Source organism: Apodemus sylvaticus, chromosome 11 (genome assembly GCF_947179515.1).
Source record: "Apodemus sylvaticus chromosome 11, mApoSyl1.1, whole genome shotgun sequence".
In the NCBI taxonomy this organism is placed as follows: domain Eukaryota; kingdom Metazoa; phylum Chordata; class Mammalia; order Rodentia; family Muridae; genus Apodemus; species Apodemus sylvaticus.
Window position 1 is genome coordinate 72,845,306 of NC_067482.1, and position 26,430 is coordinate 72,871,735.

Below are 26,430 nucleotides of genomic sequence, written 5' to 3' on the forward strand. Positions count from 1 at the left end.
GCTGCGGTCCCCGACGGCGCTGCACACGGGGAGCCTGAGGATGCTGCGGGAGAAGAGGACGCGCCCAGGCCCCCAGGCATCTTTCAGTCTGGTCCCCAGGCGGCTGCTCCCGCCCTGCACGCTGCTCCTGGCTCCTATCCTTTCCCCACGCCCTCTGGGCACCAGTCGGGCTCGCCAGTGCCCTCAGATCCTGCTCTCCTCCAGTACTCCCTGTCCTCAGTCAGGTCTCAACCGCTGGCCTCCCTCGCAGAGCTCCAGATGCCGGCTCAGGTCCCTACAGTCCGTTGCCCCTGCCGCTGCGCCTCGAGCCCTGCTGCACCTCTGCCTTGCCTGTGCCACCCGCACCCCACCCCCGCGCCCAGTCCGCCTACCCAACCCCAGCTCCCCGGAAACGCGGGACTGCAACAGGTGCCGCCCGTCGGCTGCTGGACTGGCGGGGAGGGGTGGGATACCAGGAGACACGAGGAGTCGTGGGAGCCAGATCAGAGGGTTGCTGAGGGTGTGGCTGTGCCATGGCTGTGTCCCCGACCCCTAGATTTTGGGTGGGCCCGCAGGACTGGAGCGTGCATGGCTCCTACTCATCTGAGTGTACTAATCTCTGCGGCTATCTCCTGGTGCTTTGTGTCTCTCTGTCTGAGCCACCTGTGGGTGGCTCAGAGAAAGAAGCAAGGGATAGGCATCTTTGGGGGGGTCTCACCGTTCGTCCATTGTGGGTGCCTGTGTGAGACCCTCGACGGTGACTAAGACTAGTGCTATTACACAAGGAGATGCCACCCTTCCATATCCTCTTCTGGAGATGCAGAGGGAGCTGAACAAGGGAAAGGGTCCCGCCATCTCGAGAATCCAACTGCTTCCATTCCAAAGCTTTGCACTGAGTCAGTTCCCTAGGCGCTCCGCTCCGATGCCAAAAGGAAGCGCAGCGAATTTCTGAGAAACAGCGTCCTATGGTTGACCGTGACCTGGAGGAAAGCCTGGAGCCCATCAGTGTGGTGTGAGAGGGCAATGGAGAGCAATCGCGACATCGGGCTTTGGGAGGGCAATGCGGGCCAGAGCACAGGCCGAGACGCCCGCTCCGCCATGGTTTTAACGCTTTGCTGTAGCCGATTTCAATTTCTTGATATTTTAACAAGGAAATTCACAGTTTTTATTTGCACGACACCCTGCACACGGACGTGGCAACAGCTGGTGATAACTGCTAAAGGAGTATGGGATGAACGGGAGCAAGATGTCTTGGGCCCAAGGAGCTCTGGAGGCTTGCCTCGCCTTCATCATTAAATTCATTTGTTCATTCATTCAACTTATAGATATGTGATCTGCACTGAGATGTTTTCTACACTTGGCCCTGAGGACTCAGTAAGGCCAGGGCAGACCTGGAAGCCAATGGTAAGATGAGATCCTACAGCAGACAGCTGTTACCTGCCCCTGTGCCCTGGGGAAACTAACCAGCCACCCTAAGGCAACCCAGCCCTTCCAGGAGACATAGGCACCCCAGGAAGCCAAGAAGACTGGGAGGGTCTCAGGAGAAGGCAGCATTTGAGCCATGCTTAGAATAGCTATCCTGTGGACAGCTGGAGGCAGGTGTGGTGAGGGGCTTCCATTGTGTACGAAGAAATGATTGATATGACACCAGCGGGGACACCTCCCCAGGTAAAGACACCAAGCCTGACAACCTGAATGCCCAGCCCCCACATGGCAGAAGGAGAGGGCAAATTCCCACAGGCTTTCCTCTGACTTCCATAGGTCCACAGTGACAGGCGCGCACACTAGATAAACAACTAGATAAATAATTTTAACTTCAAAAGCCCACAAATGTTATCCTAGTCAGTCCCAAACCTATGTCGTTCTACAGATTCCAACGAGCCTTTGGTTTCCAAGGGACTGGGTCTCAGAAGAAATCCCCATTGTGTGTCCTTTCATTTTCTAAAGAGACCTCTTGGTAAACAGTAAAATGGACTCTGAGCTAATACCAGGGTCACGTGGGTGTGTACGGGGATGCACACACATGTGCATACGTGTAGAAGCCAGAAGAAAACCTTAGGTGTCATTTATCCAACACAGTCCCTGCTCCATATTCCACCTCAACTTATCACATAGGCTAGGATGAGCGTCGGGTGAGCCCCAGGGAGCCACTCGTCCCTGCCTCCTCGGTGTGGGGTTACAAGCGTGTGCCATCATGCTAACTTTTTTTAATGTATATTTTTAGGATGGAGCTTAGGTCTTCACACTTATGATGCAAGCACTTGACTGAGCTAAGGCTCCCAGTCCTTCCCATAGTTACATCTCCTTCATTAATGTGTGTGAGACCTCATGATAATGAGGCACCCTGTCATAAGTAGACAGGTGAGGATGTTGGCAACAGCCTGATGGGACATCCTGTGTGTCCAGTCCAGGAGGGAAAATCCCCACTGCCTCAATGGTAAAAGGGCCCAATACAGCCCTACCTCTCCCAAGCAGATCCCCAGAGTTGGGCGCCCAGTGGGCTGCTTACTGCTGGGCTCACTGTAGCCTTCTGAGTATCAGTTTGCCAAACCACCCACCACTGTGGATTCCTGGTGGTCATATAATTCTTCCGAGGTGCAAGTTTTTACACAGTACCCATTTGGAGATCCATCTTCAGCCCTCTTCCCTCACATGTCTTGGTCTTCAGATGGTTCATCTTTCCAAGTCACTGATCATCCTTGAGCCTCCCAGAACCCACACCTATGGCGCTGGGCAGCATCTGCTCTTTAAAGGTCTTTATTCAGACAAGACCAACCATAGGGTATACCAGTTAATCATCCTATCATTCTGCTCACAGGAAGAGGTTGTATTGACTACTGTCCATCAGGGTCGGCACCAGGTGGAACTGTAAGATGGTAATTGTCCAGTTTAGGTTGGTACCATCTTACCATGCAGAAGCACTGGGAAACATGGCCTGGGCTGCTTCTCCTCTCATGAGACAGTGTCGTGCTACTATAGTTGTGGATTAAAGAATTGAGGCCCCGAGGCAGGTGTCAATCTGGAAGGGATGTGAACCACCTACTGGCTAACTTGTTCTTGTCTGACATGCCACATCTGCTTGACAACAGACACCACTGTGTACGTGCAACCTCGCGGTTGGCTAGATCAGATAACACCCAGCTCATAATGGAAAGTGTGGTCCTGCGGTCGCTTAATTCTCGCAACAGGAGAGAAGTTGTCTGATGGAAAATAACTTATCTGTAAAAGGCCATTTTTACTCTACAACCCTTTAGATCTGCACTGTGAGTCTCCTGTTGGTTTCTGCCAGACCATATCCAGCACCATCTGCCAAAGCTACCTCTTGTGTCCTTGGCTTTGTTAGACTGTAAGATCCAAGTTAGAGCAGCTGGGAGTTCAGGCTGGTGGACTACAGAGTCGCCACATCACTGTTACCCAGGCGAACTAGGATGCTGACTTGACGGTTCCACCTGCAAGTCAGCTGGCCACGCATGTGTTTAAGGACGGTGAAAGCCACGGCCCTTCCCTTTGAATCTGGGAAATCCAAGCTGCGCCATGGAGAGGTCAACAAAGAGTGAACCCTGTAGCCAGCACCCACCGCCAGCTTCAATGAAGCATCTTGGAAGGGGCTTGTCCAATCCCAGCTGAGCCTTGCTCCTGTGAGGCAGAAACAAGGTGTCCCTGCCAGCTCCTGCTCAGATTTCAGATTCCTGAGCAGAATAAATGGTGGCCGTTGTTTCAAGCCACGTACATTAGGGTGTGGTTTGTTATGCAGCAATAGATACCCGGAACATACAGACGAAAGCAGGACTGAGTCCAAAGATCAGATGAGACCTGGGAGGCTTTCTCCAGTGACCCCTGCTGATGGGGACACAGGGCTGTATGAGGAAAGTTCTGATGGTCACAAGAGAGATGGTGTGAGTGCTGGGGGCAGTGAAGGATGCTGTGGATACTCGGCTCACGGCATGCTGGACTCATGTCTGTTCATTCCGGACAGGGCATGAGCTGGGAAGGGCAGGGCATTTTATATCCTTTGTGAGTCCTTTGTATCACAAACATGGAGAAACATCCTGTGCATTTCACATGCCATAATGAAATTTCTGTTCTACTGTCAAGATTGCCGTGGCTCAAGCTCAAGGTTTTATATACATTGGACAAGCACTCCATCACTGAGTTATATCCCCAGTGCTTCTTAAAAATTTGAGACAGGAACTCCTATGTACCCAGACTGGCCTCAAACTCAAAATCTTCCTGCTTCAGCCTGCCATGGAGCTGCTGAGATCACAGGTATTTATCCCCATACCCCCTGTAATTTCTTTTCAAGAGAGGAACAGAGATAGAAAATAAATAGGAAATTCTTGGGTGATTTTGTAGTATAGGGGGATCAAAGAAATAGGCCTCAGTGAAGAAACATGAGAAAGTTTAGCATGATGTTTATCTGTAGGTGGGAAATCTTACAGAATGACTCCATCAGTGCCATGAGGGCTGAAGTCCAAGTAAAGGATGCGAAGACTGGTAAACTGGCCATAGAGGCAAAGGCCTGAAATCCAGGTATTAAGAAAGCTGAGGTGGGGAAGTTTATAAGTTCAAGTCCAGCCTGAGCTATGTAGCAAGGTCAGAGCTAGCCTGAGCTCTCCAAGTCTCAAAACTACTGTATGAGAGAAGAAAGAAAAACTACAGCTATCCTTAAGACTCAGATGGTTTGGGAGTGAATCACACTCCACGGGTATAGGGAGAATGTTCCTCAGCTGCAGACCCGCAAGCCTTTTGTGAACTCATGTTCCTCTGTGGGACAGTCAATACTGTTGGACTCGCCCATCTTCTCAGCCTTCCCCTATCTGGGACCACTCTGCCGCTCTACTCTACCACTTCCCTTGTGTGAACAGCAGACCACAGCCTCAGTTCTAAAATATTTGGAGACAACTGACTAGATTATTTAACTCTTCCCACTTCAAGGAATGCTGAGCAAAGACTCCCAAGAGATTGTAAACACTGTAAAAAAAAAAAAAGTTTTTTGGAAAAATTGCAGGCAATGTAGCGAGTGAGACCCTGGGTTCCATCTCCAGCACTGCCAAACTGTGTTTTTGTTCTCTTTTTAAATAAAATTTATTTTTATTTATGGGAATTGGTATCTTGCCTACATGTATGTCAGTTTGAAGGTTTAAACAATCTTTATTTATTCATTCATTTTACTTATTCATTAATTTATTCACTTATGTGCATTGGTGTTTTGCCTGCATGTATGTCAGTGTGAGGGTGTCAGACCCCCTGGAGCTAGAGTTGTAAACAGTTTAAGCCACCATGTGGGTGCTGAGAATTGAACCTGGGTCCTTTGGAAGAGTAGCTAGTGTTAACTGCTGAGTCATCTAGCCAGGTAGTGGTGGCACATGCCTTAAATGCCAGCACTCCGGAGGCAGAGGCAGACACTGGCAGATCTGAGTTTGAGGCCAGCCTGACCAACAGAGCTGACCTTTCAAAAGCATTTACCCTAGCCTCAGACACAGAAGGCCAGTCCCCAGCCTCTTCCCCAAAATGATCCTGCTTGCCACCCTTAACAAGATCTGCTTAAGGAGATGCAGGATTTTTTATGAGTGCAGTATGTATAGTATACATGTGTGTGCGCACATGTTCACATGTGTGGAAGCATATGTATGAGGAACGTGCATGTGTATGAAGGGCTGAGGTTAACATGGGGGTCTTCCACTATGCCTTATGTGTTAAGGCAGGGAGGGTTTCTCTACTGAACCTACTGCTTCCCGTTTAGGGTAGTCTGGCTGAGCAGCTTGTTCCAGGGATGCTGCCTGACTCCTGAGCACTGGACCACAGGTGGGCGTCCACCTACCTCTGGCTCCTGTGTAGGCTCTGCTTAATCCACACTGCAGCCCTCACATCTGCATAGCAAGTTCTTCTCTCTAGCCACACAAGACTTTTTTTTCCTACATAAAGCAGATTCAGTCAGGCACATTAAATCTTGCTTCAGATTTCTAAGAAAAACCAATACCTCCCAAGCCAGGTACCAGAAGACTTGGGGAAATCCTCATCTGGTTTCCACCCTTGCCAACTAAGTGACATTGTCATCTGGATATGTTCCCACCCATCCTAACACTCTGGCTTCTCCAGGGCTGTCTCTACCCAAGCTACTCACTGGAACCACCCAGGGGTGCACCAAGCAAGACAACCAGGCTTGAATCAGAGCCTGAGTGTCAGGAGCACATGTCACTCAGGTCTTCAGACTGACTGTCAAAGTCAGTGCAGTGCTTCATTCAGTCACAGTCGTCACCTTGATGACCAGACTGACAACTGCTAACTTCAACATTCATCACTCACAAAGGGGTGCCCTCCCCTGGCTTGGTCAGATGTGGTGAAATGGCATGGCATCACTCATTTCTTTAGTCATTACAACAAAGGTTGGGGGCTGGAGAGACTGCCCATCAGCTAAGAGTATATACCGATCTTGCAGAATACCAGAGTTCAGTTCCCAGCTCCCACATAGTGCAGTTCACAAATGCCTGGAACTGTGGGCAGCTATATATAACCCCTTGATACCCCCACACACAACATACACATAGTCACAATAGGCATTTTTTAAAAGTCCCAGAAATTACATGCATAGTTTAGCATGGCAAGTACTAGGCATGATCCTGTGTGTGTGTGTGTGTGTGTGTGTTTATCTGTGTAAGTATATTTACTTATTTAATATGCAAGAGATTGAAGGTAGGGTTTCAAGCATGCCAGGCAGACACTCTGAAGGCCTTGTCTTTTGCTTTCTGAGACAGGGACTCTGTGGTTGCCCCAGGCTGGTCTTGAACACTTGAGAGTCTCTAACATCAGCCTCCTTAGTAGCTTCAGGTATGTCACAAGCCCCGGCTCACATGAAAGCATTAAATGGTCCCTGAGTAACACAGTCTACTCCCTGCCATCTTAATCAGCCACAGTATTTGTCTCTTGGCCACCTAGGCTCTAAAACACAGATTAAGTTTTAAAAATTCAAGCCAGGATAGTTTCTGTGAGTAACTATCAGAAACCATGTTCACTGAGAAGGCCAGACTGCCACTCTACCTGTCTGGGTAGGTCAGCAGTCTCCTGCCTGTCCCAGGCCTCACTGCAGACTCCTTGTCCAGCTGGCTCTGGCCTCAGCCTGGGTCACTCTCTCTGTTCTAAATGAGAGTCTCCACACACAACTCCGAACTGGCTTGACTCTACCGATTATGTCTGAGCCCTCATACCCCTCAGTTTCTTCCCCTCATTACTCTTGTTCACTGATCACGCCTCCACTGTGTGACAGACACTAGAATGGGTACCTTACAAACAGTATTTCTATTTCTCTAACCCCAAAGACAAGTATTATTCTCAGTTTGCAGTTTAAAGATTGGCAGTCCTTCAGTTAAGTGTGTGGTGGGTATTGTGTGCCCAAACCCAGTGGTGACTATATCAGTCACTTCACAGAAAAACAAATCTACAAGTATCTCTGTGTCCCAACACTTATGACAGGCATCATGAGAGCCTCAGGCACAAACACCAGTTGCTACTGAGCCACTTAAGAACAGGGTAACCTACTCTAAAAAGAGACTACATTATTTCTAGTTAACTTTAAATATGAACAGCAAAAAACAGAAGCTAACCCCAAATTTGTATTAACCAAATGCACAAGAAAGTTATAAAAATATTTTATTGATGTTACAGAAAAAAATTATATATACTTAAATATTATTAAAAGAACATAAGTTGAAAAATGTTAAAAACCCAATAACTTACATAATGATAAAATCCAGAGTAACAAGAAACCATAAGATGCTTCCGTATGGTCCTCTTACCTATAAAGCTGTGACAAATACGAGCTATCCAGTGACTACTAACAGTGACAACACAATTCTGTCATGCTTGCGTTCAGTCACCTATACACGGGCAGCTAGCCTTCAAGTAGAATGGGCCAGCGTCTGTACAGCTAAGGGTACCACGCTCCTGTGATGAGCCACTACTGGTTACTACTGTTAAACCTGACAGATTAACACTCCCTAGTTCTAACACAAACTGCTCAGAATCAATCACTGGTTTTGAACACCCGAGAAAAAGATCATTTATTCTGATTTGGACAGCAGATCTAGAAGTCACAATTTTTCCACAGAAACAGCTCACTTCGGAGACACTAGTGCACACGGAGCTTCTCCTTCATGTCGGCAGACAAGCTGACGCTTTGTTCACTCTAGCTGGTCATGTTCTTAAGCCTGGAAGAAAACAGCATTTATGTGCCAAGTGAAACATCCTAAGCTCATGAATTCCCATTAAAAACAACGTGTTGTGGCTGGAGAGATGGTGCAGTGGTGAGGAGCACTGGCTGCTCTTGCAGAGGGCTGGGATTCAATTCCCTGCACCCTCATGAAAGCTCACAACCTCTTTAACCAGCTCTAAGGGATTCCATGCCTTCTTCTGACCTCTGGGACGCATATATACAAGCAAACACTCATACACACAAATACATATTTAAAAAAGACTAAAAGGACAATCTGCATGGCTCCCAGCACCACACCGTTCTCACCACCAACCATACACCAGGAACATGGAAGTCCAAAGCATCCAAACACCTAGAAACAGCCAAACAGTCAGAGCCCAAGATCTCCAGCCACTGGGGAAGGGGGAGGAGAAAAGCTGGAGATCAGGGTTAGCCAAAGCTGTGGGAATTGGATGATACAGGGACTCTGAAGCTCTTCAAGTGAGACATGCACAGGAACAAGGGTCCCATAGGTCTCATCAGCCTCTCAACAGTGCGATGTTGGAAGACAATCGTTTGTGTCAGTGTGGTGATGGCCAGCAACTCGCCTCTGCCTAGCAACAGCAGGATTGTGTGCACCTCTTCTTCTGGCCGCACTCCCCCAAGGGCCGGATGGTGCACACATCCCATCATCTGGAGCCCCTGGTCCTGAGCCACACTCACACTTCCCTGAGCCTCACTTCCCCTGTTTGCAAATGGCCCTGTCAAGTTGATTTTCTCCAAGTCAGATGTAAGTGGCATGAGGGGAGGAACTATATTCTCTTTTCTATCCCAATGACAGCATGAGCACTCTTAATACTCGATACACTTATTTAATAGATGTTTATCAATACTCCCAACCAGGCAGGAGCTGGTCCACAGGGACACGTAAATTCTCTAAATAGTATAAAAAGGGCATAATTTTTTAAGATTTATTTTTATTTTATACACATGAGTGTTTGCCTGTGTGTGTATCTATAGCACACATGTGCCTGACACCTGTGGAGGCCAAGGTGTTAGGTCTCCTGGGCCTATGTGAGCTACAATGCAGATGCTAGGATTGGGATGCAGGTCCTCTGCAAGAGGAACCAGTGATCTTCACCAGGAGGCCATCTCTTCATCCCCTGGAAAGAATTTTTCAAAAAGGGCTAGGGTACCATTCATCCAATATCTATAGAAAATGGCAGAATCTGTCCCAAGTTGGGTAAGGTCACCATTATTCCCATACTATGTCTAAGAACCATCCAGCCAACAGTCATGCATACAGTATAAAATGGTCTCACATGAACTTATCTACATTAAGACACACATGCTGTCTTTATGAGTTCTTTGAAACGCATGATGCTGTCTCTGAAAAATGAGCACTTAAGACTACACCTTGGGAAGGCGGCCTCAGTCCCTGCAGCTGTGTTCAGTGGTAAAATGCTTCAGCACAAACACAACAGGAAGTGGATCCTAGGCAGTCTGTCAGAGTGCTCTCAGGAAGTGACTGAAAGATGTTTCCACAGCTCACTGTCAGAAACAAGCATCTTACCTGAGCTCACCCAAGGAGTGAGATGAACATCACGACCCCCATAAACTGGGTGAACAGCAGCAAGGGAGTGAAAAATGACCACACATTCCACAGAGCCAGGTTGAAGCTGAAAGAAACCAGAACCAAACAGCTGACGACGGCAACTGGACAACACAAATACTCCACACTGCAGAGTCTGGAGCGGGAGCGCCACTCGAGAATGTCCACCCGTGCGGGTCTTTAGACCCAGCACCATGGCTGACGGGAAGGAGATTTCGGCCTGTGCTGACAGAAGCTGCACGGTGACCTGGGGTGACACGGGCCTCTCACCATTAGCATGTGGGATGAACCACAAACTCAAACGGCTGCAGCCTGCCTGTTGTCTCAGGCATTCTCATGGGAAAAAACGAAACGACTCTTAAAATAGGATGAAAAAGCAATGCTGTACATGATGCTATAAAAATCTTCACTGCAAACTTCAGAAGTCCTGTCACCAAACTGAATAAAACACTTCCTAAAAGCAAATGAGTTTCAATGACTGAACTGATAGAAGCAGAAGCTACCGGGGAAACTACACAACAATTAAATAAGCTCTCCAGACAGCTATAGGTTTTAATATGGATGCAATCCTGGATAAACAGATGTCAAATAATCACAAATCGCAAGCCTAAAATTAATTTGACGTTTCTTGGGATGTTCCTGCGACAGAAGGCAAGTGGCACATGTCCCACTACAGCCGAGGCTGGGTCACAGACAGGGCGTTTAAGTTTTATGATTTCCTTAGGGCTTTCTTTATTAAACTGGATTCTGCTTTAGGGGAAAGTCTTTCTGTTATTTACAAGTTTTCTTCAGTGAGCAAGTATAACCTTTTTCTTTCTTAAACAGCCTCTCTTCTCTGAGCATACGTGAATTTACAAAGGCGGACTCTCACGCAGGCAACAGAGAATGGGTTAAGCAGTAGGGCACGCTGTGAAAGACATGTAACCTTTAAAAGGCACAACTACTTCCACTGTGGAAGAACTATAAGCCACATTGTGTCCCTAGACACAGGGAAAGCATGACAGGTGTTCCTTCCTATCTGGGGATCATTAGCTCCAAAATCTTGCAGACACATCCAGTCTCCAAATGCTCAGGGACCTTACAGGGAGCCCTGCTTCTGCAGGTCACCTGCACCTTCCCCACATCCTTATATCACATCCCTAGGATCCTTACAGTGCCACCAACTTGAGCTGCTGCCCAAGGCACTACTACTGTGTTGTTTAGAGAGCAACAGAGAGAAAAGGACTGCACATGCTTAATGCAGATGACAATCACCTTGGGGGACAATGGCTGGTGAGACAGCTCAACTAGAGCCTGATGCTGTGGACTGAAACTGGAGGAATGTACACTTGGGGGATGCACAGACCTCACCTTTCGGGTATATGTCTACACATGTAAGCCCAGCAGAGCGGGGTTCTTAATGGCACCCTTCCAAACAGCACCAGCTATAAACAGCCTGACTGTGGCCGCCTAACAGATACACTAGGATTCAGTTACACAGATAAGTGACGACTGGCAAAGAATAACTGCTGGGAGCAAACCACAAGTAAACAGCACACACGGCGTGTATACAGTTAGACATTAAAGGCTGGTGACTATACAAGCAACTTCGCTAACGTCTGTGCTCAAAACACAGATGAGCAGAACAGTGTTTATGGGGATGGGGCAGTGTTTGCGTGGGGCAGGAAGGCACAGTGACGCAAGGGGAAGGGTCAGCAGGGGTCACCAGGACGACAGTTCCACTCCTCCCCAACCTAGGGCAGCGGCACTCGCCTCCTCATGATTAGTTCACTCAGCTGCACAATGAAGATGCTTAAGAAACAAAACAAACAGAGAGCATGCGCAGATGTCACCTTCTCTGTCTTAAATAACTAAGGCAGATGAAGAGAGGACGAAATTGAGAGGAGACTCCCTACGAACAGAGTGCCTGGGACCCCCTTCTCCCTGGTACACAGTGCTGCCTGATTTAAGTTCTGGGTCACAGTTATCATTACCCAAACACAAAGCGATTGCGACTGCTTTCCATTCGCATTCAACTTCCACTCACCAAATCCCTGCTGCAATGAAAGTTGCCGTGGTGATGGGCACCAGCGTTGGGTATTTGACATCATATTCTTCAATCCCACGATACCATTCCAGATAGACTATGCAGTAAAATGCAATTGACAGGCTGACAAACAACAAGGCTCCGCCAAAGAGAAACCAACTGTGGAGACAAAGAGGAAGAAGGTAAGTGCTGGGAGAAGAATAGATTTCAGTACCCTTGGCTCAGCAGAGGCTCATGCCTTGTTGCCTCTAAGAACACACCATGTTGAGGCCTGGCTTGTACGTTGAGCTTTCTCTCATCCCCACTATCTCTGGCCCTGGAGGGCATGTGGTCCCAAGGCCCCCGTTTCATGCTGTGCTTGATCCAACACATCATCGGTGTGGGATTGTTTCTAACGCTACTTTGCTCACATTAAAGTCCTAGGAAAGCCTAAAAAGGACACACACCTAAAGCCCTGAAAGTCTACCTTCCCAGCACGGCCTCACCAAGCAACCGTCCCAGGCCCTCCTGGCATCCTGCACATCACCTGCCCATCAGGCGCCATGAGACCTGGTAATGACTCTGCTACAGCAGAAAATAAGCTGCTTAAGTGAGAAGTGCCCCTGCCGCCACGCCAGACCCATCCTGCTGAGGGGCCATTTCAGGTACACGGCTCTCTCCCGGGTGGGAGATGAAGTTTGCCGGCTGATGGAAATCAAGTGTCATCTTAGTCACTGATGGAGCTGAGGGAAGAGCATGGCTGTGGGGAGTGCGAGCAGCGCTTCTGTTGATACTCAGTCCCCCACACAGACTTATTCCTTGGTTCTGGACCACAAACTTGCACTTTGTCAGTGTGGCCTGTGTGAGTGTGGAAAGACAAGACTAAAAAGAGAGCAGAGTTAGCCTCCCTCTGGAAACAGAAGCCCAAGAGAACGGTGCTGGGTTCCAGTTCTCTACTTAAAACTCACTTAGACAAGTCACATGACCTACCAAAAAGGGAACAGATGGAAGTACAGGTGAGGTGGGAGGTGGTATTTTTACAAGTGCTTCTTCAGAAATGATGGAGCAGTCTCCTTCTGAGGATTTAAATGAACTGCCTGTCGTCCTGCACCCTCCCACCTAAAGACTTTGAGGACTCTTTTCCCATGGTTCAGCAGGACCAGATTCCAGGCTGCATCTTTTCTGGCTCCACTGTTCAGTCTAGTTACTGGTTCTGGCATTAGATACAGTCCTCGTGGGTCAGCTCAGACATCACCTACTTCTCCGCCCCTTTGATACCTGATAGCCTCCAAATTATTCACACGTGATGCATAACTCTGTCGACTCCTGGGATGAGAGACATGAAGGGTTATCTGACACTAGGACTCAGACCTAAGCTCCTGACTCCTCCCACTGGCCTTCAAGGCAACTAACTCTGAGTCACACCCTTTAATCACCCCCTTCGTGACTATGCTGCCCTAACTACTCTGAAACACACTTTTCTCAGGCCACAGTTCCCACTCCACCTCTGGTTCGCAGGCCTTTCTTCCCCAGTCTTCTGAAGGCACAGCTAACAATTTTAAATTGCATACATTCAAGGTAAAATGATATAATCTACTGTATGCAACATTGTAAAGTGACTACTAGAATCAGCTTACTGACACAGTCAACACATCAAAGAGCTAACAATGTATAGATAAGGGTAAAGGGAGGAGTTATGAGAGGGCCTCAAAAGATAGGAAGATGGTAATTAAGATATCACATACACTGTAGCCCCAAAACTTACTAGGCTTATATGAGAAAACCTGCACCCTTTGTCTAAAGTGTCTTGCTTTTTTCTGTATCATCAGAAGTTGCTTCAACATCATGCCTGATAGAGTCTAACAATGCCAGAGGTCACCAGTGTGCGTGTGTGTATATATGAACATGTGTGCGCGTGCATGTGGGTCAGAGGTCAACACTGCATGTGTGTGTGTGTGTACATTGTGTGTGTGCATGCATGTGGGTCAGAGGTCAACACTGCATGTGTGTGTGTGTGTGTGTGTGTGTGTGTGTGTGTGTGTGTGTGTGCTAAGACAAGGTCTCTCACAGATGTGGCACTCACTGACTGAGCCAGACTAACGGGTCAATAAGCCCAGGGAGCCCAGCTCCACCTACCCAGAGCTGGGATTATAAGCACCAAACTTGCTCGTTTCCTTTTTTTTCCCTCTCTGTTCATAATGATCAAACTCAGATCAAGATCTTGCTTATAATAGCAAGCATTTTACCAACCAAGTCATCTTGCCATCTCATAACTGTTTGGAGAATTCAGCTGACAAACTAACACACAAAACATGAAGTGACAAGGTTCTTTTGTTCCCTTCTTTCTTTTTTTGGTTATTTGAGACAGCCTCACTAATGTAGCCCTGGCTGTCCTGGAACTCAACGTGTAGCTTAGGCTGGCTTTGAACTCAAGAGATCCACCGGCCTGTGCCTCCAAAGTGCTGGGATTAAGATCGTGTGTCAATATACCTGGAAAAACAAGATTTTCTTACCTATTGGTGTGAAAATTTTCTTTAAAGGTTTTAAAGAAATCAACATAATATGTCACAACAATGGATGCCAAAATCCAGAATCCAGAATGAATGTTAAGTCTTGGAAGAGGTCTCTCCTTTTTCTCAACAGCTGTGGGTGCTTCTATAAAACAGGGGAGATTTTGTGTTATGAACTTGCCCAGTTTTTTACACCAGATGAAGTCATCTCCTAGAGCTTTCCAGGAACTAGAATCCTGCCCACTAGTGTCCACTCCTTCTATTAGACTACCAGGGTAAGTGTATATGGAGGGGCAGAGATGTTGCCCAGAGATAGACTACATCTTGAGTATGCATGAAGTCTTGAGTTCTATAACAAGAACAGTCCAACCAAATAACAAAAATGGTAGATTTGCATTTGCTGAAATAGTTAATAGGTGCTCACTAGAAAATACGCTCAATATATTAGTTATTCCTGCAAAATGAATCTTGGAATCACATTGAAGCCTTCATAATCTTCTAGATATGGCAGTGCCAGCCAGAAATATGGTAATTTATTTCACATGTCCTCTAGGAAAGTAATTAGTCATGTTAACTAAGTAAAATGTCAAAAGCGTGGGAATGAGAGGGTTCAGTAGGCAACAGGCTTGCCCCACAAACGTGAGAACCAGAGGTCATCCCAGCGTCCACATAAAACCCTACATGGCAGTGGATGAACTGAACAATGCTGGGATAGACACATGTGGATCCAGGGGCCAAGGGACATCTAGTCTCAAAAAAGGGTGGAGACCAACAGAGGAAGATGTGCAATATCAATCTTTGGCCTCCAAAAGCACATGTACCAATTAATGCCTGTGCATATGCCAATACAAGGAAAACGCCAAATACAATAAAATTTATACCAAAATATTCTAAACAGACATCAGCTTTTAGGGTAGCTCCAACATGGAATGGCACAGCAGAGCTCTAGTCCAGGAACACAGCATGGACTACACGGTTGATAGGCAAGTCAAACAAAATGAAGGGAATCTAACATGCCCTCTCTGTCCCATTACATGAGGACTACTGACTGGTCTCCAAGAGGTCTGGACGACTATCAGAGTCTCTGGAGAGGTTACTACTAACACAAATTCTTGAAGATATTCTCAAAATGCACACATTGTCAGGCCTTGGCACAGTGTTGCCAGTGTTTATTTTGAAATGCTAACAAATAAACCAAGTTCTTACAACATCCAGGCCAAATAGCTCTAAAATAAACTCTCATCCTTACCGATCTCCAGCCTATAAGCAAGCAACATTATTAATGGCATGTCATATATTGTTCTGAGATTCCTTCTGAAAACAGACTACAAGGATATAGAAAAGTCTATCTGACCTACAGGCGGAGATACATCTAATACGAACTTACGTTGCTAGCTTTCTGCTGACAGGCAGCTGGGTATATCCATCCGTGCTGTATTACAGGCAAAGCTGAAGTGAAAGACTCTTTGTATAGGTCCTTGGGTTAATTCTTAAGACTAGGAAACTATGGCTAGTTTTTAGTTTTAAAGGGTGTTTCCAAGCAAGTCGGCTCTCCACGGAATGCGGAAATTCGGCTTAGGGGAGGATGCGAGGGTTGCAAGACCTGTCAGGACCCTGGACACCGACTCGCAGCCCTACTCGGTAAACCCTGGGACCCAGAGTCTGCGGAGCCTCACCTGGCTTGGCTTCGTCCTCGCAGTCCAGCTCTACTTCGGAAGGAAATAGGTAACGCCGCCGTAACTGCTCTCGAGCCCACGGAGCGTCCATCTTGGCTCCCGCAAGTGCGACGGAAGTGACAGCACGCAGCACTTCCGGCGCCAGGTCCAAGGGCGGAATCTCCGGGCGCTCAGATTAAAACTGTATTACCTTAGCGGTTTTAGTGTGCGAAGAAACCGCGCTAAATCACCAAGAAGTATTTGAACTTTAAAATATTAATCTCTGGTCTCAGGAGCAGTGGTCCTTGTAGTATTCCTAGCTACGGAAGCTCTAAACGACCAACTTTAGCGTTTCCTCTGGTTGCGCGGTCCTGAGAACATACAGCTTCCGGCACCTAAGCGTAGAAAATAACCTATCCAAGCCTGAACTTCCAAACCCCAGTCTCCTTGCTCTGTAGGGGTTGCCCCGCTAGTCTGGGATGAGTTGTAGGCAGTTCCAGGAAGAGTAAAGAACCTCCAAATCAGGGAGAAGCAACCTCTGTGATTAAAATAAATCGCACTCCCCTCACATCCCTGTCAGTTTAGCAGAAAGCAGGAAAGTGACAGGGTTCCCATTCAGTAATTCTGAGCCCCATTGATGAGTGCTTTTCCTCACCTTTAAGGTTGTTCAGAAGTATAACTCTGAGGCAGTTGATACCGCCTCAAGATCCTCAATTTCTCACTTTCATAACTTGGAAGAATGAAAGAATATGCAATCAGACTAACTCTACAGGAGCTCCCTCCCAGATGTGATGACACCTTTTGCCTCTAGAGTCGGCATTCCTCTTATAACCTGCAGCTTTCCCCAGTTTCTGGGAACTAATTTTGATAGCAATTCCACCTTGTTCCCATTGGCTGTAAATATGTTTTTTTTGTTTTTGTTTTTTCTTTGATCACTACTTTGGTGTTCTGCTCATTTTGTCTCTGGTAATACTGACAAGTTGCATGGCTTTGGGCAAGAAAAGAACCCACAATTATTTGCTTTTCTGCCTAATAGATATTATATCCACCTCTATATCTGATTTGTTGGACTTAAGGGAACCTAAACCACTGATTTAGGGACCCTGTGAGCCCTCTTCTCTTGGCTTGTGAAAAATAGCCCTATCTGGACTGTGGGAGCCAGCCTTCTTTTCCAGCCAATTGTTCCCACCACCCAGTGCTCATAATCTGCATTTCACTGGATCACAACTTTTTCCTCTAGCAAGAATCCTATTGTTTATTCTCCTTCTCTTTCCCTAGTGAGTCATGAGCAGAGAAAGTCTGTGTTTAACCAGTCAAGCGTGTGTTGCACCTGCTGTTTACTGGGAACTACCATGCATGAGGCCAGGCAGTGGAGACAGAGGAGTAAGAACCGACCTTGCTCTTGAAGTGCCACTGGTTCAAAACTGCCCTGAGATATACAAGAGAGTACAGTGCTACTAGAAATGTCCAGAAGTGTTTCATTAATCCAAGCAACATTTTCTGACCAGCTACTTACAGTAAATGTTGAGGATGAGGTAGAAATGTAGTGGTGGAGATAATGTCAATACTTTGCACACTAATAGAAATCTGCATGTGGGATTTGGGGAGTATGGAAGAGAGGTGGTGTATTCTGCCAGGGGGTATAAGGAAGGCAGAGAGGTGGGCTGACTAGAGCATCACATCCCAGGAGGAAAATCTGAGCACTCTTCCATATGGCGTGGGGCTGATGAAGACGTCGTCCAGAAAGAGGTCAAGTTTCTTTGAATTTGTTTCTGTTGTTACTTTAGCCTTTCTACATCCTTTGAGGCAAAGAGTAATGGCTGAGCAGATTAGATGGCCTTTCTAAACAATAACTCTCTTTTCCTAGGTTTCTTTTCTTTCCAGGATCCTAAAGAACCAGATTCAGTCCTTCTTTGCTCTCCCCTCCCCGCATGCCCTCCCCTCCCATTACAAGGTTAGAAAGTCTTGTTAACAGAAAAGTCAGTTTGTCCCATCAACTAAGAAGGGTCACTGCTGGGTCTTCCTTGAAACTGGATATTCCCAAGAGAGTCACAGCCATTCTGGAGTTTCCATATGTGGTATATTTGGGTCAGGTCAAGTTTCCCCTGTGGTGTTTCCAAAGACTTTGTATTTAGATCTGAAATCCTTCCAGGTATTTCCCCTGGTAGTTTTAACGGTACTGCCTTTACACCATACTGATGATACTTAAAAGCTGATTGGAGCCAGTCCAATATTTAATGACATCTTTGCTGAGGCCCATCCCTTAAGTTCTTCAGTGTATTCATTGTGACACCTTAATTATAGACATGCGATACAGGCTACAACCAACAAAGAAATTTTCATTTTCAATGTTGATTACCTGTGGGAGAAAATGAATTTGACCGTGACCTTTGCCCCCTTAGCTGTCTAGTTAAGTCCACATGTTTATACACTATTGAACGCTGCTCCATTTCTGTGGACTCTTGGGCAAGAGATTTATTTGGGGGGGACAAGGGATTTCAATATGATAACTACCAGTCTGTTCATCCAAGAAGTTGCATATGCTCAAAGAGGAGATAATGCCATTCTGAAAGCATCACTTCATGCCTTTTGTGGCCTATGTATTCAGACAGTGGTGCCCGCCATTCTCTAAGCTTGCCAGCCTGCAAGATCTGGCATCCGACACTGACTTTTTGGGCCCTTCCTCCATTTCTTTGTCTGTCTGTCTCTTCCTTTCTCTCTGTATCTTTGTCTCTCTGTCTCTCTGTCTCTTTCTCTGACTCTGTCTCTCTGTCTCTCTCTGTCTCTCTCTGTCTCTCTCTCTCTCTCTCTCTCTCTCTCTCTCTCTCTCTCTGTGTGTACATGTGTACATATACATGCTGAGGGTCATGTATGCTCATGGTTGTTCATTTGCCAGGGAAGTGTTCTAACCACTGAGCTATATTGCCAGCCTTGATCCACTTGCTCATTCATCAGTTTTCTTGCCCTTGGAGTCTGGATCCCCACTGTTCATGTCAACCTTTCCAATTATCAAGCTTGATCATCATTCTTCACTTATCAAAATTCTCCTCGGTTGGACTGGAGTGGAGGCAGTCATGTTCTCATTGTCTGGCAAATATGGAGCACATATCGGGGACTCCATAATCTAATCACAGACAGCTCCCCGACCTTTCTCCTTTTCTGCTGTGGTCCTGGTTGTTTACAGGAGGCTTACCCTGTCTCAGAGGAACATTATCCAGACCAGACCTCTCGGTCCCTGGAACTGATGCTGGGCTGTTGAGATGATCTGCGTTGCTTTGGAATGGTGGCCTACGAGGTCAATGTGGAGTGGAAACATGAGAGGCCCATCTAGGAAGGGAGCTCTGAAAGGCTAAGAGCATAGTCCTCACTCCTGGGTCCTCCTGAACCCTAGGTATCCCAGTCTATATTGTGAACCCCAGGAGACTCCGGAGATGGCTCAATGGTTAAGAACACTTACTATTATTGAAGGCGACCCAAGTTCTATTCCCAGCACCCATACCAGGCAACCTACTACCAACCACCTGCAACCCAAACTCCAAGGTATCTGATGCCTCTGGCCTCAACAGGTACCTGCACACATGCGCACAACCGCCCTACCCCACTCCATCCCCACAAACACATACCTAAAACCAAACCACTCAGCATGAGCTCTGGAGCTGCGACCTCACTGACCATCATTACTGGCTGTGGCGGTTTGAACAAGAATGGTCCCTATAGACTCATATATTTGACTGCTTAGTCACAGGGAGTAGCACTATTTGAGGAGGATTAAAAGGACTAGAAGGTGTGGCCTTATTGGATTATGTGTGGCTGTCATTATCCTTTGTAAAGAGTTTATACATTTTTCTTAACCCCCAACACACATGTATTAAGTTTATGAATGCATGTATATGCATGTGTTTGTATGTTGGAGGGTGCACATCCATCTCCAGGTGGAGGCAGAAGAAAACCTCATGTGTCATCCTTAGGAACAGTGGCCACTTCTTTGAGACAGGATCTGTCATGGGTCTGAAACTCTCCAAGTCGGCAAGGCTAGCTGGCCAGTGAATCCAAGAGGTCACCCTGTGTCCCCAGGGCTGGGAAGACAGCCATGGACCACTATGCCTGCCGTTTCCCGGTGGATTCTGGGCATCAAACCCAGGGCCTCAGGCTTGTGAGGCAAGCGCTCCACAAGAAGTTGCATATGCTCAAAGAGGAGTCAGCTCTCCCACACCAGTGCTGTTTTGAGTAGTGTTGCGATTTGGATATAAAGTGTTCCCCCAGCAGGCTCTTGAATCTGAACCCTGGCTCCCCAGAAGGATGCTGCTGGGGAGGTCATACAGCCTTGATGGTGAGAGGCGTGGCTATGGACGTGTCTCACAAGGGGCAGAGCCTTTGAGGATTATGGCCTTGACCTGCTCTTTGTCTGCTCCCATTCCCTGCTTTCTTCTGCTGCCCTGATGGGAGGAACCCTGCTGCATGGTCTCACTGCTGGAACTTCGCCACGCAGTCCCTGCTAGGATGGACCACAACCACCAGCCAAAAACAGTCTTCCCTTAAGTTTCCAGTAGCCACCCTGTCACAGTAAGGGGAAGAATGACTAATGTGCAGGATTTCCTATCCCTACAGTCCTGTGACCAGACTGATACAACCGTCCTTTGTTCTTGGCTGCCCTACAAATCAGCAACTAGCCCATGAGAACCTCCAGGAAAACTAATCCATGCACGCACGGCTCTTAGTGGGAAAGTGCCCATCGCCTGGAAAGCACCACAATAAGTGCTAATGTATATCATTTTAAAGCCGTTCATTTTAGGAAGAAATCTTGATGAAAAACAATACCCTCAATCATAAAAAGAAATTAATTAAATATGTAGCTCTTCACATGTATGTATGGCTATTTCCACAAGACCTATAGTGTTACCATGGTATAGCAAAATCAAATATTAATATCATGCAGTATTTTCTCTTTTTTATTCGATATATTTTTTATTTACATTTCAAATGATTTCCCCTTTTCTAGCCCCCCACTCCCCGAAAGTCCCGTAAGCCCCCTTCTCTCCCCCTGTCCTCCCACCCACCCCTTCCCACTTCCCCGTTCTGGTTTTGCCAAATACTGCTTCACTGAGTCTTTCCAGAACAAGGGGCCACTCTTCCTTTCTTCTTGTACCTCATTTGATGTGTGGATTATGTTTTGGGTATTCCAATTTTCTAGGTTAATATCCACTTATTAGTGAGTGCACACCATGATTCACCTTTTGAGTCTGGGTTACCTCACTTAGTATGATGTTCTCTAGCTCCATCCATTTGCCTAAGAATTTCATGAATTCATTGTTTCTAATGGCTGAATAGTACTCCATTGTGTAGATATACCACATTTTTTGCATCTACTCTTCTGTTGAGGGATACCTGGGTTCATTCCAGCATCTGGCAATTATAAATAGGGCTGCTATGAACATAGTAGAGCATGTATCCTTATTACATGGTGGGGAATCCTCTGGGTATATGCCCAGGAGTGGTATAGCAGGATCGTCTGGAAGTGAGGCATGCAGTATTTTCTAATGTTATCAATAAAAGGGGGCTTACTTTACATTCCCACCAGCAGGGGGCAGACAAAGCCATCCATCTTCAGCATTTCCACCAGCACTGAACTCGACCAATTTGATAACTGTTTCCCATCAGATAGTTGGGGGAAATTGTGCTTTTAATATGCTTTTAATATGCTTTTCTTTGTCTTCATACTTTTCACATGTTAACTGTTGATACACACACGTGTAACCTCTGTAAGGAGCATTTTTTCCTTGCTTGTTTTCCATGGATGTTTTTGAGTCTCAGATCTACGTTTCTGGTTTGTCTTATCGACCTCATACCATGCATCTCCTCCCGTGCTTCACCTCTTAGAGCTGTGACAAGCAGCTCTGAAAGGGCTTTGCTCACCGGAAGTGTCTACCTGGATAAGGGTGATGCAAAGGGCCATGCTTTCTGAGATGTCACTGATGCCAACAGAAACCCAACCACATTAACAGACAATTCTGATACTAAATGATGTGTAAGTTTGAAATTGTCCTTTTGAGAAGCGCCCTCCCACTTTCTCCTGCCCAGGACACATGAATTGCCCCCTTTGTCTAGAATATCTGCACTGTATGTACCAGCCACCCTATGGGGAGGGGGCAGCCAGCCAGCCAGGGGCACACACAGAGACAGAGATTTATACAACTTTTATTACAATACATTCATTATGACTGTTCTGATTTACTCAAAGTTATTGTTAATGCCTTCTTTGGTCTAACACAAACGAATGTTAACATGGCCACATATTTACCAGAAAACAGAATGTCTGTGGGCTTCAAAGCCACTGTAGCTTCAAGGACTGCTGAGTTATTAGAACATCAGCCTCAGATCAGACCTGTCACCCAGAGAACATTGTAAATACAACTTGCACACATCTATGAGTCAAATAGTCACTTAACTTACAAATAGTCACTTAACTATCCTGGAAGAAATTCTTTGACTAACAAATGAAACAGACCCCAATCATCAAACAACAAGATTCCCAGCCGAAATCAACATTGTGATCACAAAATCCATGTGTGACTTTAAAAAGAAACACTGGAGTTTCTCTGGCGAGTTCCTTAAGGTTGGAAGAAAAAATAGCTTCAATCAAGGCTGGTGTGAGAGTCCGCCAGCCCTTATGCCAGCCACGGGGAGACAGCAAGATCATTCTGAGAAGGTATTATGTTTGTGGCCACCATCTTCTTCCACTGGTGCCCATCTCAAGTCCCAACAGCCTTGCTGCTGATTTTAGGCAGGAGTGGGAGGGGAGTCTCTGGGTGAGCCTGACTTCAGTGGTAGGCTAGAGAGTCACCATAAGTCTGGTGGACACCAACTGCATGGATAGTCTCTAACTCCCAAGGTCACACATCCCATGGGGAAAACAGGGCATCCCCCACCTAGCTGGCTGTTTCAAAAAGGTGTCGGTCACTTTTGGAACAAACCTGGGCAGGAAAGTGCATTCCTAAGACTGCAAGAGAAGTAGCACAGAGAATCAGGGAGCTGGCTGGGGACTGAGTCACATGGTAGGCCCGCACCCTTAACTGTATGTGTCCCCGAGTGCTCCTGGAGATTACTGTCCCAATCTAGGACTCTGGTTCTGTGAAAGGACAGTGTCTGTGTTTAAATTTCTCTGTTTGAGTTATAAGCTACCATCATACTGGCAAACCCTGAGGAGATGGAGGTGCCTTCCCCGCATACTTAGAATTAGACTGTAGATGCTAGTCTTTGTCACTTGTGTACATGGGACCAAACCATTTTCCCTCTCAGAAAAAAGAGATTCTCAGGGTTTGAAAATACCTCAGTTGATCAAATCTCTGCTGTGCAAGCGTGGGCCTGTATGTAGGTCCCCAGAGCCCAGGTAGACATGGCGGCATGCACTGGTAAACCAGAGCTGAGGGGAAGGGATGGAGGTTAGCTGGTTGATGCCTGAAGCTCAATGGCCAGTCAACCTTGCTAAATTAGGGAGCTTCCAGTTCAGTGAGGAACCCTGCCTCAAATAATAAAGGCAGACAAAATTAAACAGGCATGGACAATTCTCATGGATGACAACTACTCGAAAAGGTAATTTTAAGATGTAATTTAATTTTAATATAAAAAGGTAAATTGATTAAAGGTGGAAAGCCACTGAGGGAAGCTACCTAATACCCAAGTCTAGTCAGCTTCTCTTGCATGTCCATCTATGAGCACATATATACATACCTATGTAATACACTGACAAGCTAATATACTAACATCGCACACACAACATAACCCGCATAAAACAACACACTCAGAGTAACATACACCTCTAGACTTTTGAATGACTGTCATCCACGAAAGCATTGTGGTAGGGAGTGAATGGGCAAATGTTCAGGCCCCGAGTCGCACCCCAGGTCACCACCTAACAACAAAACAAAAAGAGCTTTCCCGATCATGTGACCCAGAAATCCCCAGGTTGGTTGTCTTCTTAAAACACAGACAAAAACCAACTCATGTAGAACTTGGTGGCTCTCACCATCAATCCCAGCATTCAGGAAGCAGAGGGAAGCAGATCTTTTTGAGTTCGAGGCCATCCTGGTCTATGTAGCAAGCTCCTGGCTAGCCAAGGCTATATAGTGAGACCCTGTCTCGGGCAAACAAACAAACAAAGCTATCAACATAGAACATCTCTATGATTAAAACATGAGCCCTCTGTGCTAAGATAAATCATGTGAAAACAAGGTCTGTGAGAAAACTCCTGATCAGTCCAGATCCTGCTGTTTGCTGTATGATCCCTGACAGGGCTTTCAAGCTCTCTGACCCTCATCTGTTTCATGGGCTCCCTTACCCCACCCCCCCTAGGAGAAGCATAAAACAAACCACAATGTCTTGATACTTATACAGGGCATACCGAAGATATCCCACGACAGGGAGCAGCTGTGACTGACTAAGGCAAAGTCGAAGCCATGATAAAAGACATCCGGGGAATAGCAGACTGTCAGTTCCATGGTGCAGTGGGAAGAGACAGGACAGCCTTTAAGGGCTGAAGCTGGTGTGTGCAGAAAGGCGGAGACAGAACACAGTGGTAGTAAATCCTCACAGCGTCCCTACGGCAGTTCTACTGCTATCATTCTCATTGTCTGTGTGAGGAAACTAAGAAATTCATGTGCTGTCATGAGATGCACAAGTTTTCACTTGCTCTTCTGACCTGAGGGTCCACTTCTTTTGGGATCTAGTTGTAACTACTGACTGAGCACAGGGTAGGTCAGAGTTTGAAGGTCTTTGGGCCACAGTATTCCTTCTGGTGAAGAGGAACAGCTGAGACCTGAGCCTGAGTTCTCAGATGCATGGTGTCTTAGGATTCAACGTGTCCCAGGGCAAGAGTTTCAAGAAAGCTACAAAGGCTGGGCATGTCCTTGCTGAACATTAGCCCCCTGACAGCTCCATGAAAGACGGGGCTAGTGCCATCAGATTAGAAAACACCAAGGGGATACAAGCTGAGATCCACAGGGCGCTGATTCCTTGAACAGGAAACTGCACATTCCCGTATGTTTTCAATCCCACACTGAAAGCTGGCAGATACTAAGAGCCAACTGTGTGTGGCAGCCTGGTCATTACCTTCTCCCGTTTGCACATGGTGAATGACACACACTAGTCACAGCATTTCCTCCCTGGAGCCCAGTCAGGGCCTCGGCACCCTGCAAAGCACTGATCATCATTCCAACCTGGTGGGAATCAGTAAGTCAGAGGGAATTGGTTTGCTTCGCTGATTGGAGAGTCCAGAGCTCAGAGATTTACACAAGTTTGCTTCTGCGCCAGTGAGAATCTGTGCATCATTCTCTAAGACACTTGAGGCCTGAATTTCACATGTGCCCAAACCCACAGGGGTTGAATACATAAATGAATTCTAAAAAGGAAGTCTCCCGGGGCTGGAGAGATGGCTCAGAGGTTAAGAGCACTGACTGCTCTTCCAGAGGTCCTGAGTTCAATTCCCAGCAACCACATGGTGGCTCACAACTATCCGTAATGGGATCTGATTCCCTCTTCTGGTGTGTCTGAAGACAGCTACTGTGTGCTCATATAAATTAAAAAAAAAAAAAAAAAAAAAAGGAAGTCTCCCACCAAGCTTAGGAAACTCAATTAGTCCAAGTCAGCACTGGAGGAGGAGCCCCCCCCCGCCCCCTCCCCCCAAAGTCAACTGCATCTGAATCTCAGTGTTTCGGGCTGAATCCAGAGTGTTTCCCACAAAGTGCATGTTGAAGTGTTTGCTCTCCAATAGGTGACAGTATCTTAAGCCATGGAAAGGGGGCTTGCTTGGCGTTGTATGTCATTAGGGCAGGGCCTATGATGGACTGAGACCCTCTGTAACCATGAGCTCATCACACAAACCTTTCTTTTATAAATTGTTGCTCCAGTCTTTACCATCACATCAACATAAACTTGTAATAAGACTCCTGAATCTCAATGAAATAAAAACAACTTTCCATTCTGTCTTAGCTTACTTTTCTTTTCTTTTCTTTTTTTCCCTTCCCTTCCCTTCCCTTTCCTTTCCTTCTCCCCCCTCTCTTTTTTTCTTTTTCTTGTTTTGCTTTGCTTCTATTTTTTGAGACAGAGTTTCTCTATATAGCCCTGGCTATTGTGGACCTCCCTTGTAGGCTGGCCTTGAACTCACAGATCCACCTGCCTCTGTGCTAGGGCGCACCCGAGTGTTGGGACTAAAGGTATATCTGCCACCACGCCCTGCATTAGTTTGCTTTTCTGTTGCATTGATAAAACACCGTGGCTAAGGCTTCCTTACCCAAGAAAGGGCTTATTTGGGGTTTAGACTTCTGGAGGGATTAGAAACTACCACCATCACAGTGGGGAATCAGGACAGCTGGTGGCTGGAAATAGAACTTACATCTTAAACCGTAAACAGGAAGCAGAGGGAGCACAAAGGAAAGGGTCAAAGTCCACAAACTTTGAAAGCCCTCCCCCAGTGACGTACTTCTTCC

General features: G+C 46.7%; 1 protein-coding gene across 2 annotated transcripts; it reads right to left on the minus strand.

Moving 5' to 3' along the window:
* Positions 1-7,609: 7,609 nt before the first annotated feature.
* Tmem128 (transmembrane protein 128) lies at positions 7,610-16,102 on the minus strand. Of its 2 annotated transcripts, XM_052198934.1 has the most exons (5): positions 15,971-16,099; positions 14,298-14,439; positions 11,806-11,964; positions 9,741-9,846; positions 7,610-8,183 (listed from the first exon to the last, which is right to left on the minus strand). In XM_052198934.1, exons 1-4 carry the CDS (start codon positions 16,059-16,061, stop codon positions 9,747-9,749), a joined length of 492 nt encoding a protein of 163 aa, XP_052054894.1. In that variant the 5' UTR covers positions 16,062-16,099; the 3' UTR covers positions 7,610-8,183; positions 9,741-9,746. The 2 variants fall into 2 exon arrangements, with proteins under 2 accessions (XP_052054894.1, XP_052054895.1); XM_052198935.1 differs by lacking the exon at positions 9,741-9,846 and having other exon boundaries at positions 15,971-16,102.
* Positions 16,103-26,430: the final 10,328 nt, after the last annotated feature.